This window comes from Chelonia mydas, chromosome 1 (genome assembly GCF_015237465.2).
Source record: "Chelonia mydas isolate rCheMyd1 chromosome 1, rCheMyd1.pri.v2, whole genome shotgun sequence".
Taxonomy (NCBI): Eukaryota; Metazoa; Chordata; order Testudines; family Cheloniidae; genus Chelonia; species Chelonia mydas.
The window spans coordinates 52,681,095-52,697,988 of record NC_057849.1 but is presented as its reverse complement, the minus strand read 5'-3'; the positions used below and the strand labels follow the sequence as shown (position 1 = coordinate 52,697,988).

The window sequence follows — 16,894 nt, the reverse complement described above, 5'->3', positions numbered from 1 at the left end:
GGGGTGGTGAGCAAGTTGATGAGTCACTTAAAGGGAAACATTGAGAAAAGAAGGTACACAGAACAAGGACATATGCAGCTTGGTTACTGACTTTCCTCATACCACTTACATAGGATTATGTAAAATTAGTTGTAGTTTGTTAACTAGGGTTTGATACTAGGGTTGCCAATTTTGGTTGGGCATATTCCTGGAGGTTTCATCACATAACATATTCTTTAATTAAAGATTAATCTTTAATTCCTGGAGTCTCCAGGACAATCCTGGAGGGTTAGCAACCCTTTTGATGCACACATGTTTTACTGGGTTTTCCCCCTCCTTCAGAGGATTTTCTCCATGTCTCTGTCAAATACCCAAGATTCCCCACATTATCCTCTTGTTTTGTATGACTCACCATTCTCAAGGCCCTTAGAAATAATTCCTCCTTCTTCCTGAGCAAGACTGGAGCCCATCAATGCCACTCCTAAATTGGATGGAGGGGTTGTAAAATAAGGGGCTCACTACCGCTCAGAGGCTAAGTGTTATGTGAGCTACACAAATTCTCACAGAGAGAGACAGAGAGAGAAAGAACTTAGGTCACCTGACACCCAGTCTCTCTAACCACTGGGCAATGCTGCCTCTCTACTTGAACTGCAAGGGGGTATTTTATTGATCATGTAATCTAACAGTTTAGATCCCATCATGTTACTACTTTCTTTTAGACCACAGAGGTAACCAGCTAACTGTTGCCCTGACAGAAGGAACAGATACTGCCATGGTCTCCCATGGGCAAAAAATACAACAACAGAGGCAATACATGCTTGGTGAGGTTTAAGATATTAGAATTGCGATTGGATATTTGTTTTAGTTTAGAATGTGCTAAGGATTAAACCAAACTCTTGGCCATTATCTATTAATTCTGGGGATTTTTACATATAAGCATATCATGGGCAATGTATAAATGTTATTTTACCTTTTTAATTTCTAACTCTAGCTTACAAATCAGATTCAGGATACTTGCTAGAATGTATTAGTTTAATAGTAATAAGGCTGAATCAGGATACAAATACTCCAGACTTTAGAAAGTTCACATCTGGATTTGAACTGTGCAAATTAGGTCCATCTTCGGCTTGATAGAATGTGCCAGGAAGAAGCAAAATCTAGTTGATATGGCACCAGACTCAACGAGGGGAGACCTGAGTGCTTGGCTTGATCACTGTGACCTTGGCCAAGGCACTTCATCTCTTTTATTCTCTGTTTCCTCTTTTGGCCTTTGTCTGTGTTGTCTATTTATACCACAGGTTTTTCTGGGCAGAGCCCATCTCTTATTATGTGTTTGTACAGCACCTCTAAATGCTACTATAATTCATATATAGTAATAGTAATCATAAGCTGAACTGTATTCCAGGAATGCATAACTGAAGCACACTTTCTTTTTAAATTGCAGAGACAAAGTATTAGTATGGCATAAAATATGGCCCAGTTCTATTACAAAAGAAGCATCAATGCCCCGTACAGAGACCGCATCCCTCTTCGTATAGTGCGAGCAGAGTCCGAACTCTCCCCCGCCGAGAAAGCCTACTTGAATGCTGTGGAGAAAGGAGATTATGCCAGTGTGAAGAAAGCTCTGGAGGAAGCTGAAATTTATTTCAAGATCAATATTAATTGCATCGACCCTCTTGGAAGAACAGCTCTCCTTATTGCAATTGAAAATGAGAACCTGGAGCTCATTGAGCTGCTCTTAAGCTTTAATGTGTATCTCGGAGATGCTCTGCTGCATGCCATACGAAAGGAGGTAGTTGGAGCTGTGGAACTTTTATTAAATCACAAAAAGCCAAGTGGGGAGAAACAGGTACGTGCAAAATTCACTCTTGCTCTTGGTTTGCAAGCCAGTAGGAATATGCCAGGAATTGTCAAAAGGGAGCCAAGAGTTTAAAAAAAAATGACTATTTCAAATTCAATGTGTATTGTTTTCAGTATGATCTGTATCATTTTCATTTTGGTTTGAGTGTCTCTGTTCTTAGCATTGGGTATTCTGTTCAATAAGATAATATAATTCATGCTAATACATGGGGGATAAAAATAAGTGCTCTTCTGGGATAGGTGAACGGCTTTGGAGAAAATATTCAGTTGAAACTGGGTGTTTCCTTTCAACGTTAATTCTGTTTCAGATAATTCTGCCATTTCATTGGTGAAATGATTCCTGGACGTATTAGGGCAAAATCCTGCTTCATGCAGAATTGCAACCTAATAGGAAGAGAACACTAGGGGTGAAATCCTGGTCCCATTGAACACTCTCATTGACTTTAATGGAGTCAGGATTTCACCCTTGATGTGGAGACCATCAACCACTTCAGTGACTATGAGGCATGGTCAGTGTGACCCCTGGTCTTCATGGTCAGAACCTCAGCCTTGTCTGCGTGCATAGCGATAGGCCCTCAACGTGCTCTCATAGGAGTGAAGGCAAACCTGTTCTTTCTCCCCATCATCCCTCAAAGGATGCATCATGATATAGAAAATCTTTTTTAGAATAAATTGAAAGAGGCTTTAAGGTGTGTCCCTCTATACCTCCCCCTGACTGCACTAAGTCATCCTCCTTTAGGTGGCCAACATCCTCCATGCCAGACCCACTGTAAGGCCCTATTGAGGCAGGGTAGGATGTAAATTGTAATTTGTCAGATTCTTAGGGATCCTCTGGGATGAAAACCACTCTATAAATAGATGTAAGATTCTATTCTTTTCTTATCTATTCCAATTTCCATATATTCTAGGTGCTATATTAGTGCATAGTGAATTGAAATGATTGGAGCCCTTTCATAGGCAATGCATACAATATCATGTAATTACAGTATCTGGTACTTGCTATGGTTATAATTGCAGATGATAAGTAAAAAGTATAATTTTTTTGTCAATAAAATAATAGGAATTCAATGTTATTTTTGGTGAAAGAATACAATATGTTAGGTCCTTACCCAACTGTGTATGTCTGCTTTCTTTGCTCCCTAGTAAAAGCATAATATCTTTATCTTCATCTTTAAATGGCTTTATCTCAGCATAAATGAATGGAAATTAGATTCATTTTATGCTTGCCTCATTTCCATTATTTCTCACCCGATTGCATAGCTCACAGGGTATGAGAAGACAATTCAAAGGAGAAGAATGGTCTTGTTGTTACGGTACTGGACTAGGACTCAGCAGGTTTGGGTTCAACTCTCCATGAACTCACGTAAACTTTGAAGGCCTTAATTCCTCATCTGTGAAATAGGAGCATGTGATAGACTCTCAGAGGGCCAGGTTGCCTAACAGTTAGCGTACCAGACTCTTGTGCTCCTGTCAGAGGTGATAGAGATGCCTGATCCTAAGTCACAAATGTTTGGAGCCTCTACCTACATCTGGGCCTTTTCTCTTAAGTGGGGCATGGTATGGGGGTCTCTGGCTTTTCCTTTCCATCATGTCCGATCCAGGATAGTTCCCTCTGGGAAGTAACACTGGGAGGGTCATCCCTGCGGGGAGTCAAAGCCTGCCAGCCTGGGCTACTGCCTACCTATGTGCTCCTGGGGTATGGCCCCTAAAGTCCAGTCAATCAGCTAACAGAAAGTCTAAATGAGCAGGGCCTCGCAGGTTTCAAAGGGGGCAGGGTGGTTGGAGAAGGCACGGCCTGGGACTTTACCTGCTTGTGGTCCCCTCGCAGGCTACGCCTTCAGGCTGACTTCCCAGAGAAGGATTCATCTCTCTTACAGCCTGTCCACTACCCTTTGCCTGGGGTTCTGAGTTTCTTTTAACCCTCTCTTCCAACTGGAACGGGCTTGCCAGGTCCAGAGGGGTGGGGTTAGCTAGGCCCAGTATTGCCTTTTAATAATGATAGATGCTATAGGTTGGTAATCATGTGGCCTGATGCCAAGAATTCACGATATAGCAGGATGAAGTTAGGATTTCCCTTTATGCATGTGTTATGTTTTCTGTTCTCTTGCATTATTTGTATTACGACAGTGCATAGGAACTCCAGCCCTGGGCCAGGACCACACTGTGTTAGGTGCTGTAAAAACACAGAACTTAAAAGATGGTTCCCGCCCCAGAAGGTTTACAGTCTAGCAATAAGACAAGAAACAAAAAATGGATACAGACAGGTGGAGGAGTACAATGAGACATAGTTGGTTAGCATGATAGGTAGTGGTCTGTGCACAGTAACATGTGGATGGGAAGCCATAGATAAGGTTGTAAGTTCATAATCTATCCTGAGCGAGTTTTTGAACTTCCACTGCCTTTGGCAAAACAATCCTCCTGTCAGTTTGAAACTTTTTGTACCTCATCTTAGAGGAGAACTCAGACTTGTATTCCACAACCCACAACGCCACATTCACTCATGCAAACAGCACACCCCAGCATACATGATAGAAACCCTGTGGGTGGGCTATGCAAACACTGCAAAATCTATGAATCAGTTTGCATACTTTGAAATAGTTATGAAATGTTTTACAGACACAAAAGGTGCAGATCTGCCCCAAAATATGAGGTATTTATAAACATTGCAAGGCATTTTAGCAGAGTTTGTGGCCTGGATTTCTAGCCATGTGCCTCCATTGTGGGCATGCAAGATTCCTCCTGCACAAACATGAGCTTCCACATTGCAAATGCAAACATTGGCATGTGAATATGGACTTTCAGAAAACCTCCTACAAGATCCCTCACCAAAGGCTCTTAAGCAAAGTAGGCTGTCATGGGATAAGAGGGAAAGTCCTCTCGTGGATCAGTAACTGGTTAAAAGACAGAAAACAAAAGGTAGGAATAAATGGTCAGTTTTCAGAATGGAGAGATGTAAATAGCGGGATCCCGCAGGGATCTGTACTAGGACAAGTGCTGTTCAACATATTCATAGATGATCCAGAAAAAGGGGTGAACAGTGAAATGGCAAAATGTGGAGATGATACAAAATTACTCAAGATAATTAAGTCGAAAGCAGACTGCGAAGAGTTACAAAGGGATCTCACAAAACTGGAGGACTGAGCAACAGAATGGCAGATGAAATTCAATGTTGATAAATGAAAAGTAACGCACATTGGAAAACATAGTCCCACCTATACATACAAAATGGTGAAATCTAAATCAGCTGTTCTCACTCAAGAAAGAAATCTTGGGCTCATTGTGCATAGTTCTCTGAAAACATCCACTCAATATGCAGGGACGGTCAAAAAACAAACCAACAAACAAAAATCTAATGGAATGTTAGGAATCATTAGGAAAGGCATAGATAGATAATAAGACAGAAAATATCATTATGCTACTATACCAATTCATGGTACAACCACACCTTGAACTCTGCCTGCAGTTCTGGTCACCCCATCTCAAAAAAGATATATTAGAATCAGAAAGGGTACAGCGAAGGGCAACAAAAATGATTAAGGATGTAGAACCTCTTCTGTAGGAAGAGAGATTAAAAGACAGGGACTTTTCAGCTTGGAAAAGAGACAACTAAGAGGGGATATGAAAGAGGGCTATAAAATTGTGAATGGTGTGGAGAAAGTGAATAATACAAAAACCAGGGCTCACCGAATGAAATTAATAGGCAGGAAGTTTAAAACAAACAAAAGGAAGTATTTCTTCACACAATGCAGGGTCAACCTGTGGAACTCATTGCCTGCAGATGTTGTGAAGGCCAAAACTAGAACAGGGTTCAAAAAAGAACTAATAAGTTCATGGAGTATATGTCCATCAGTAGCTATTAGTGGATGACAGGGGATGAATCACTTGATGATTACCGGTTCTGTTCATTCCCTCTGAAGCACCTGGTATTGGCCACTGTGGGAAGACAGGATACTTGGCTAGATGGACCATTGGTCTGACCTAGTATGGCTGTTCTTTTGTTCTTTTGCCAAACCCAGGCCGGCAGCGGGCTGAGCGGGGCTGGCGGCCGGGACCCCGGCAGGCAGCAGCGTGCCATTAAAAATCCTGCCCGCCCTGGCCCGCTCTTCTCCACCCCCCGCCCTTCCCTCCCGGGGGCAGGGTGAAGAAGCTTGGTCCTGCCCGCTGCTGGTGCAGGGCAGGCAAGGTCCCCCACACCTCCGCCTCTTCTCCCAGCCTGCTAGGTTCCTGCCCCATCTCCTCTCCCTCCCTTCCTGCCGCCTATCAGCTGATGGCCCTTGCGAGGGAGGGGGACAAGCGCCTGCTCGCTGCTCCGGGGAGGAGGCGGAGAAGAGGTGGGGACGGGGCCTTGGAGAAGGGGGGTGGAATCAGGGCATATCCCCTCCAGCCCCCTGCCATGAGTCGCTCTGGGAGCGCCCCTGGTCTAGAGTACAGGCACTACACGTTAGTTACATGCTACAGTGAAAGTCAGGCTGCATCCACACTTTTCACTGCAGTGCGTAGCTTCATGCTGCAGTGAAAGGCTCAGTAACCTGTAGGAGCCTTTCCCTGCTGCCAGAGCCTCCCTGCTGCCTCCCACTGCCAGAGCCTTTCCCCACTGCCGAAGCCTTTTTCTGTGGGGGGAAAATGCTGTGGCGGCAGGTAAGCAGCGGAACACTACACTACCAAAAAAATATCAGTGTAGACGTTGGCACTGCTTGGCCTACAGACAGTCATATAGGATACATATCCTAGGGTTTGGGCATATAGGGCACTTTACTTTACTCACCTGAGCTGTGTCTCTCCGTCTACGCTGCTGTTTATACCCAAGCTAGCTGTGCCTGCTGTGTCTGTACTTCTACACGCTGCCATAAACCCTACGGTAGTCTTGGCTTCACTGAGGTCAGTGGGGCCAGGATTTCAGCCCTAGCACTGTTTCCTCTGCTTGACTGAATGACTGAAACCATTTAAAAAGGAGAAAAATAACCAGTGCACAATGATTTATCCATTTCCACTATATTGCTAAAGCTCATGGAACGTTCAGGATTTTCATTAACACATGGAAGGTGTCTGAATACTTGCAAATAACAATGAATATGGCTTGAGAATTATAGTTAAAAAACTTGCAGCTGTTATTTACAGACGTATTCATGTATCAATATCTTTTTACTGTTCGATAAGGGGATAATATGTTGTGTGGGAAGGTTGTAGCTAAAACTTACTTCAGCATCATACTCAAAAAGCAACATAAGATCATTTAATTAAACTAAAACTAATTCTTAAATATTTTTAGAGTTTAGAAATTCCTAGATAAGGGTCTATCACCAGCCATCCACTATGTCCCCAGACCGTACCTACTTTCCACATTCAGGATACTCTGCATTCCAGACACCTTAGCATGTGTATTATGGTGATTTTTGAATTTATTATCATTATATGTATCTATTTGGTGCCATCTGGTGCCTACTAATGAGGTATATATATTTAATCGATTTGGATTCCACTTGACTCCTTCTGTCATTCAGTTAGTGAGAGAGGCTTTTGTGGCATCCATTATAGCAATTCAGGAAAAGGTCATTTTTGTCACTTGCATTATGTTTTCTAAACTTTGTTAGATTCCCCAGCTGCTGGATCACATGTAAAAGCAAATAACAGGATTTAAGGTAGCTGAGCTGACTAAACTTATCCACGTTCTTCCAAATTATTAATTTTTCATAACCAGATGTCTCAAAAACTATCTGCCAAGATCTTATTGCCCATTATCCTGACCGATAGTGGAATATCTTTTTGAAAAAAGCTGTTTTCCTTTCAACTTTAGGATGAATAACTGGTTGTTATATCATGCTATTTTGCACCTTGCATACACACCCATGTAATAGAATGGAGGAGACTTTAAATCAGGGGTCGACAACCTTTCAGAAGTGGTGTGCCAAGTCTTCATTTATTCACTTTAACTGAAGGTTCTGTGTGCCAGTAATACATTTTAACGTTTTTTAGAAGGTTTCTCTCTCTAAGTCTCTATATTATAAAACTAAACTATTGGCATATGTAAAGTAAACAAGGTTTTCAAAATGTTTTAGAAGCTTCATTTAAAATTAAATTAAAATGCTGATCTTACGCCGCCGGACCACTCAGCCCACTGCCAGCCTGGGGTTCCGTTCACTTAGGCCGGCAGCAGTCTGAGCGAGGCCCACGGCTGGGACCCTGGCTGGCAAGGGGCCGGCAGCCAGAACCCCAGAATGGCAATGGGCTGAGCGGGGCCAGCGGCCGGGACCCCAGACCGGCATTGCGTTGAGCAGCTCAGCCCGCTGCCACTCAGCCCGCTGCCGGTCTTGGGTTCCGTCCACTGGCTCCTGCCAGCCAGGGTCCTGGCTGCCGGCCCCATTCAGCCCGCTGCCGGTCTGGGATCCCGGCCCTGCCCACATAGAGTGGGTATCTACCGTCTCCCTGGTTCTAGCCCATTCTCTTCCCCTCTCTCTCTCTGCACTGAGCAGAGGCTGGAAGTGCACTGAGCACAGGGTTGCCTGAAGGAGCAGGTTGGGGGTTGGGGTGTAGGGTCTGGCCAGGAGCTAGAATGAGGGAGGGGGCTCAGGGTTTGGGTAGGAGGTTTTGGTGTGGAGTGCTTACCTGGGCAGCTCCCATTTGGTGCGAGGGGTGCAGGTGGGAATGTGGGGTATGTGTGTTTGTGCAGGAGCTCCCGTTTGGTGCTCAGGGTGGGGGTGGGAATGTGTGGGGTGCAAGAGTCAGGGCATAGGGTGTGTGGGGGGGGGCTAGGTATGTGTGGGGGGTGCTGGGGTCAGGGCAGGGGTGTGTGTGTGTGAGGGGGGTGTAGGGTCAGGGCAGAGCACTGGGAGTGTGGGGGAGTGCAGGGGTCAGTGGAGGTGCTAAAGCGTCTCAAAGAAAACGTTACAGGAATTTTTTTAACACGGGCCAAAACAATGTATTTTTCATCAGCCTCATCCTTGGAAATGGCTAAACTGTTTGAGCTGAAAGTTTTCCACAAAAAATTCCAGCCTGAGGCAGACTCTTAACCTGAAAAATTTCAGCCGAACAATTAAAATTTGACAAAGATACAAGCAAATGAAAACATGCTATAATGGGAAGTATCAGGTAACCTTAATAATAGGTAATGCTGCCAGCCTTGCTTATAATATAACATACATACATACCTATCTATAGCCATATTTACTCTCCAGTCCTGCAAGGAGGTCTGTCCACAAAGAATTCCTTGCAGGATCAACACCTTAGTTGGTAAATGATCAGCTTTTTCATGGGAAGAAGATATCTGCAATATTGAGGCAATAATATTGCAATTATTTATCATGATGGTTTTCCATGTCCAAATGTCTGCACTAGATGTAGCACAGAACATACAATTAAGCAAGGATGCTGCTCTGCAGGGTTAGCAGTGCAAGATATTAGGCAGGGCATGAGTGAAAGAGAGAAAACAAGAAGAGGTGGGGTAGGGATGAACAGCAGGGTTAAGTCTGAAGGGGGGAAATGCAAGAAAGCAGGGGATAATCTTTTTTAAAAGAGATCCCTTTTGCATTTTCACAGCACCACTCACTTTCCTTCCTTGCATTTTTTTCTTCTCTTGAAGATACATATTCAAATCATTTGCCTTCAGCTGAGGAGATTGAAAAGCTGAGGCTGCCCATTTGCTAGTGGCAAATCATTTGATCATTCTGAGTAAACAACTATTGCAGTGGAATTGTTGCCACCAGTCAAAGAAGAGGTTTGCATATTCATCATACAGTTATTGAGAAATAACCACACATTGTGTTTATGCAGATCCATGAATCCTGACAGCCATTAATAGCCAATCAGAGTATAGGTATACAACTACTGGGAAATAACTGTATCGCATTATGAAAATCAGACACCCAGAACCAAAGTGCAGGAAACTGCTTGATTTGGAAAATACTGTAGTTAGCTTCAGTAACTGTACAACAACCTTGCAATGTGATTGACTTAGACCTATTCTGTTACAGCATGTCTTGTAGCATTTTTCCTTCATAACCACTATCTGAAAAAAGAAAAGGAGTACTTGTGGCACCTTAGAGACTAACCAATTTATTTGCATCCGATGAAGTGAGCTGTAGCTCACGAAAACTTTTGCTCAAATAAATTGGTTAGTCTCTAAGGTGCCACAAATACTCCTTTTCTTTTTGCGAATACAGACTAATACGGCTGCTACTCTGAAAACTATCTGAAAAGGAACATAAGAATATATTGTAGGGGTTGCCATGTTTAACTATTGCTTTCCTGCAAGCTCTTTCCAATCTTGCCCAGTTCTGGATGATTCAGGGGAAAGCAGGAAAACCCTAGAATTGTGCTGAGATTCACTAAGGGCCTGGGGTGGGGGGGGGGGGGGGGGGGGGGGGGGGGCGGGCGAGTATTTCTTCTATGTCTTCTGGCAATTGGTTTATGCACCAGAGCAAGAGGATTTCTACATAGCCAATACTAGGCCAGGAAGCTGCCTTTTTTGGAATGGCCTTAAGAAATTAATTCAAAGTATACCCTAAATTAATGAATAGGGAATTACTGGTGTGAGGCAGAGGCAGGAAGAGAGAGGGGGCTGTACACAAGTAAGATATGATAAATTGTACATATAGTAAACAGTGCAATCTGTTCATGCAGTCTTTTGAATATGCCACCCTCAGAAGCTCATAAATTGCACTCTATTCATTAGGCACCAACTGTGGTATTTGTTTTGAAAATGTCTCCCACAGAAGCTCATAAACTGAGTTCCACACAGTAGATACCAAGTATGCTGCTTAATTGCAGTCCATATGGTAATGAGGTTGGAGGAAGCAATGTGGTGCCATTTTGTAGAGCATGAACAGGACCGTCTTGATGTGGAATGTGTGGGCATTAAAGTTCATTCTTCCTCCTGCTAAGCTGCCTGAGCGGTAGCAGAGGATTTTCCCCAGTGGTATCAGATTAATCAGAATTTTCTGACAGGTTGAGAATCCTGATAGGCAGAAATGGATGTGAGAGGCGAGGGGTTAGTTTAGTTTGTTAAGAGAGGACCCAAAGCAGTCAACTCACATGTACCATCTTTTCATGTAATCATTTGATTAGTTGAAGTGTACATTTGGCTGCTAGGGAGAGATACACTGTGAAGATGGAGAGGATTACTTGTCTGCTAGATGGAAAGCTGGGTTTGTGGCTAGCTTTCCAGGAGTGTTTTTTTTTTTCGAAGATTTTCTTTTTATGTTTGCAGTAGAATTGTTCATAAGTGCACTAACCCCGTTGGCAAGAAGCCTTAACAATGTAGATGTTTTTGTGCGCCAGTAGTGGGGTTAGTGGCTTTGCAGAGAAAATTGTGATCACTACTAAAGCAAAACTTTTGATTCGGCTCCCATAGGATGAATTAATTTTCATGAATTTTCCCAGTTCCTCTTGTATTGCTGCTACAGTGTTTTGGTTTCATAGTGACATTGCAGGTATTCATCACTCATGAAGGCAGTATGCCAAACGAGATGGACCCATGACCTTATCGAGTATGCCAAATCCTATGCTCCTAAATTGGAATAGAGGCTAAGGAAGAGGAAATACAGGAGCATCTAGCACCATACAAAATGATGAGCCGGATTCTCAGTGAGTGACATCACTGATGCTGATTCACACTAGCTAAGGATCTAGTCCTTATTTTATTAGGGTTTGGTGCACTAGTTCAATAACTTTATTCTGATATGTGTAATACTTAGTTCATATATAGTCCTTCTTACAGATAACTGAGCCAACCCTCCACCAAAAATGTAAAACGTTTTTCAAAGTTTCAAAAGGTTTAGTTAACTTTTTTCATTATTTATTATTTTTGCACATGTGCTGGTCCCAGCTGGTACTGCAAAAGAAAGTGCTATAATACAGAGAGAAAGGTGAGCATTGAACAGTGACAGTAAAACATTTTTTAAAAGCTTTGAACTAGAACCACCCAAAGGACAATTCCATTTCACAAGCACTTTTGAGGTTTCAGATTTTGTTTTTATTCCTCATTAGAGCAAAAACAAAAGCCTTCAAATGTTTTTGCAAAATGGAATTGTGTCAAAACATCCATTTTCCACTCTAAAAGCTTTCTTCAGTTCTGCTCTCTCTCATCACAAGTGACCAGAGAACCCTGGACCTCAGAAGTTTTCTGGAAGAAAGCTTTATCAGAAACGATATATTTCCACAAAATGATTCAGCTTTCACAAAAGAGCATATTTCAAAAACATTTCATTGGAAATGTTCAGACCAATTCTACTCTGAACATTCAGGCAGTTTGATTTGTCTTTCTCCTAATATGGTAACATCACTCACGGCTTGCTTGACCAGTGTTTTGATGTGACAGCAAGAATTCTAGCTTTCCTTTAATAGTTTTTCCTTAACACTATCATATTTTTTTTCAGTGTAATCATGGGCTGATGTATTTTTTCAGTCCATTTTCACTTTGGGTTTCTTTTTCACCACTGCTTAGAGAGAAAAAACACGCCTCTATGCTTGTCGTTAGTCATTATGGGCACTCGGGCAGTGCCCAGTGACACTCATTATTGACTAGTTTCAAAGAGGCACAATGTGGGGGCACATGGATTTAATCAGAAGCAATTCTCAAGAATGTTAGAATATTTTAGCTGCCACTTTTGGAGTGTCTGCTTCCAGGCCACTAAAGCAGTTGACAGTAACTGAAGGAAGGACACGTCTGCCTACCAATAAAGTTGACAAGTCATTGAAAATGAGCGTTTTTACCTACAGGCTATGTTTTGGAGCAGTTTACAGACCCAAGGGAGGAGGAAGAGGACACTGGATAAAATGCTGAGGGCTTCTTTTGTCACGAATCACACACACGCTAGAAAAATCTAAACTGACACAAATATATGTGGCCTTCTGTTTCTCCCGCTGCATGTTATGGGAGGAAGGGGAGCAAAATAGTACCCACGCATTTGGGGTGGGGAATATTATTTTTTTTGCAGGAAACCCTTGACCCCTCAAAAATGTTCTGCCTCAGTCAGGGTTACATTTGTAATTCCCTGGGTAAAACCCTCCCCTGCTTCCCCAGCCCAGATCTATCAGTTCCGTAATCTTTCCTGCCCCCTCCAAAAAAAAAAAAAATAAAATAAAAAAAAATCACCCAGTCTCTACTCTTCCCTCCCCAAATTCCATCATTTCACACACATTCCCAATCCTCATATGCCATACTCCCACTCCTCAGAAAAACAAAACAAGAGTTCCGTACTCTTACCCTTGATGGAAATATGTCACTTAAAGTCTGTAAGCTCTTACTCAAGATAAGCCTACACCGCAGCTGGGAGGGCACTTCCCAGCACAGGTAGACAGACCGGCACTAAAAATAGCAGCGAGGCTGCAGCAGTGCGAGTAGCAGCTTGGACCAGTCGCACAAGGACAACACCCCCTGGATCCATATTTGGGCAGCTAGCCCAAGCCGCTGCCCATGCTGCTATGGCCAAAGAGCTATTTCTAGCATCTAAGCGTGAGCAGAGCTAGCGTGGTCCTAGCTGTGTTGGGAAGCACGCTCCCAGCCACTGTGTAGCCATACCCTTTAATGAGAGCTTTGGACCAATGCTTTACCCTCCTGTGCTTTTTATCTTTGTGAGGCTAATATAGTGCCAAAATAGGTGATGTGATGTACCTTTTTTAGGCCAGATTCTGATCCCATAAATCACTCCAAGTTATATTACTCCACAAGTGGCCCCACTGAAGTCAGTGGGACCAATTGTGGATAAAGGAGTCTAGTGCAATGAAGGCTGAGAGGGGATATGATTGGTCTCTATAATACATCAGGAGGATAACCACTAGGAAGGGAGAAGAGCTATTTAAGCTAACGACAATGCTGGCACAGGAACAAATGGGAATAAACCGGCCATGAGTAAATTTAGGCTTTAAAAGATTCAAAGAAGGTTTCTAACCATCAGAGGAGCAGGAGGATCCGAGACAGCCTCCCATTAGGAGTAGTGGGGGGCAAACAATCTAACTAGCTTTAAGATGGAGCTTGATAAATTTGTGAATGGGATTACATAATGGGGCTGCTCCCTGCATTAATGGGAGGGGATTTGATGATCCAGGAGTTTCTTAACAATCCTATGCCCTGTGTTCCTCTGTTCCCATGCAAAGGTGTCTGCCCCTTTAGGGGTAGATTTTCAATGCCACTTTGGGGTATAAATATGTAGAGAGGTGCCTAGTGGGGTTCTCAAAAGCACTTTAGGCACTTAACTTCTGATGCCTAAATACCTTTAAAAATCTGGCCCGTGGTGAATAAGATTGCATTGTCTTTGAGCTGCCACATTCTTTCTCTACACCACTTTACTCACTTTCTCTAAACCAACCAAAATGAAAAAAGACATAACAATACTATAACTTGCTTGAAAGTTTTCCTTTTCTTTGTTTCAATGGGGTCAGAGAGACCACAGTCATATGGTATTTGCCCTGCACCCCCAGGAATTGCAAAGGCATAATGTGAATTTTTCTTGTTTTAAATAGTGACTTAATTTTTTTTCTTATTCATTTTGAATTTGGGGTGAATTTTGGTATCTTATTTGATCCAATTTTGTCCAAATCTAGTGATTATAGGACTTGATCCCAAGGTCTGGCTGAGTTATGCTTGTTCCAGGACCTCAGGCTTGGGCAATGGTGTCTGCGTGATGTACCTTCAGTAGGGCAGCCAGGTGGCCAGTTTGGTCCCTGGTGTAAATTAAAGCAACTTCATGGCAGCCCTAATGTATGGCAGCCTGCTGTCAGACACTGAGCCAACTGAGGATTGCTGGAACACAGCATGGTTCAGCCATGTCACTCTTGCCTCCATAGGCACTTACCGTGACGGGCTAGGCTGACTTTATGCCACCCTGGGATTATCCTATGCCAGAGAAATCTCGAGATGCCCAGTTAGGGTAGTGTTAAAGCTTTGTGTTGCTAGAGTGGTGGTCATCGGACTCAAGGATGTGGTTTGTAATCTCCTCTCCTTGTAATCTCTATTAACATAAATTCCAAAATGCTGCTCCACCCCCCCCCCCCCCCGACCCTCCGCTCACCTACTAATGTAACTTTTCTGGAGCAGCACTGTCATAAATATAAAGGGAAGGGTAAACACCTTTAAAATCCCTCCTGGCCAGAGGAAAAACCCTTTCACCTGTAAAGGGTTAAGAAGCTAGGATAACCTCGCTGGCACCTGACCAAAATGACCAATGAGGAGACAAGATACTTTCAAAAGCTGGGGGAAGGGAAAAATAAAGAGTCTGTCTGTGTGATGCTTCTGCCGGGGACAGAACAGGAATGGAGTCTTAGAAGTTAGTAGGTAATCTAGCTAGATATGCGTTAGATTATGATTTCTTTAAATGGCTGAGAAATTAAGCTGTGCTGAATAGAATGGATATTCCTGTCTGTGTGTCTTTTTATAACTTAAGGTTTTGCCTAGAGGGATTCTCTATGTTTTGAATCTAATTACCCTGTAAGGTATTTACCATCCTGATTTTACAGAGGTGATTCTTTTTATTGTTACTTCTTTTTTACTGTTTCTTCTATTAAAAATTCTTCTTGTAAGACCTGAATGCTTTTTTCATTGTTCTTCAGATCCAAGGGTTTGGGTCTGTGGTCACCTATGCAAATTGGTGAGGATTGTTACCAAACCTTCCCCAGGAAGTGGGGTGCAAGGGGTGGGAGGATTTGGGGGGGAAAGACCTTTCCAAACAACGCTTTCCTCATAAAATAAACCCAGATAAACGTTTGGTGGTGGCAGTGGAAGTCCAAGGGCAAAGGGTAAAATAGTTTGTAATTGGGGAAGTTTTAACCTAAGCTGGTAAAAGTAAGCTTAGGAGGTTTTCATGCAGGTCCCCACAGCTGTACCCTAGAGTTCAGAGTGGGGAAGGAACCTTGACATGGTGGCAGAGCGGTGGGATTAACTTGAAATCATTTTGAGATCAGTTTGAGATTTTTTGAACCAGAAAAACAGATTTTGAAAGGAAATTTTTAAAATCCTTTGGGCTGCTAGAAAGCAGGTCTCCAACTGGAAATAGTTGGAAGTTTTTTTGCTTTGCTTTGGGGCCAGAGCAGAGACAAAAGGGAATTATCTTTTCTGAATTGCAGTTTTCTCTACCTAAAGGCAGAGTAGTTAACCTCCTGCAGGGAAATTCACAAGTCTTCACAGACCTGAAGTTTTTTTTTTTTTTTACCTAAAAGTAACTAGAGGGGTTTTCTGCCTATTTGCCTGGAGACAAAGGTGTTAGGGTTTTGGAGTTTTTATTAATTTTTTTATTGTTGTTGTTGGGGTTGGGTTTTTTTTTTTTTTTTTTTTTGGATTTTTCTGTAGGCTGACGATCACTATCAGAGAATATAGGTATCCTATTACAGCACAGCAAAATTTTACAAGCTAAGTTTTGTTTGTTTTATTTCTAACCCTCGGGTGTAAAGTTAGTTAAAAACAGAGAGGTAAAGATGACAGACACCAAGGCACTACACAGATTGGAGTTAGCCAAACTGGATGCAGTGAAAGAAGCCGAAAAAGCCATAGAAGCTGCTCACAGGAGAGAAATGGAGGGAAAGGACAAAGAAAGGGAGGCAGCGAAAGAGGCAGAACAACACCAAGCGGCTGCTCACAGGAGAGCTATGGAGGCAAAGGAAAAAGAACTGGAGGCAAGGGCCAAAGAACTGGAGGAGAAGGAAAAAGAGAGGAAGCATGAATTGGAGATGGAGAAGGCAAGGGCTCAGCAGAATATACCAACAAACCCTAGCAATCCTTCTCCAGGTACCACTTCCCATCCCAGAAAGTTCCCCACCTACAAGGCAGGCGATGATAACGAGGCCTTCTTAGAAAACTTTGAAAGGGCCTGCCTTGGGTACAGCATCTCTACAGACCAATACATGGTAGAGCTGAGGCTGCAGCTCAGTGGACCCTTAGCTGAGGTGGCAGCTGAAATGCCTAAGGCACAAATGAACCAGTATGAACTGTTTAAAACCAAGGTGAGAGTCAGAATGAGCTAACACCTGAGCTTTCCTGTCGGCGATTTAGAGCCCTAAGGTGGAAACCAGATGTGTCATTTACCCGACATGCTTACCACATTGTGAAACATTGGGATGCCTGGATATC

At 43.0% G+C, this 16,894-nt stretch overlaps 1 protein-coding gene across 1 annotated transcript in view; it reads left to right on the top strand.

Moving 5' to 3' along the window:
- TRPC4 (transient receptor potential cation channel subfamily C member 4) overlaps positions 1-16,894 on the top strand; it is a 205,563-nt gene that overhangs the window by 69,331 nt on the left and 119,338 nt on the right. Inside the window, exon 2 of the mRNA XM_007070901.3 lies at positions 1,424-1,828. Coding sequence (XP_007070963.2) covers positions 1,451-1,828 — 378 coding nt within the window. The 5' untranslated portion in view covers positions 1,424-1,450. The remainder of the gene's footprint in view (positions 1-1,423; positions 1,829-16,894) is intronic.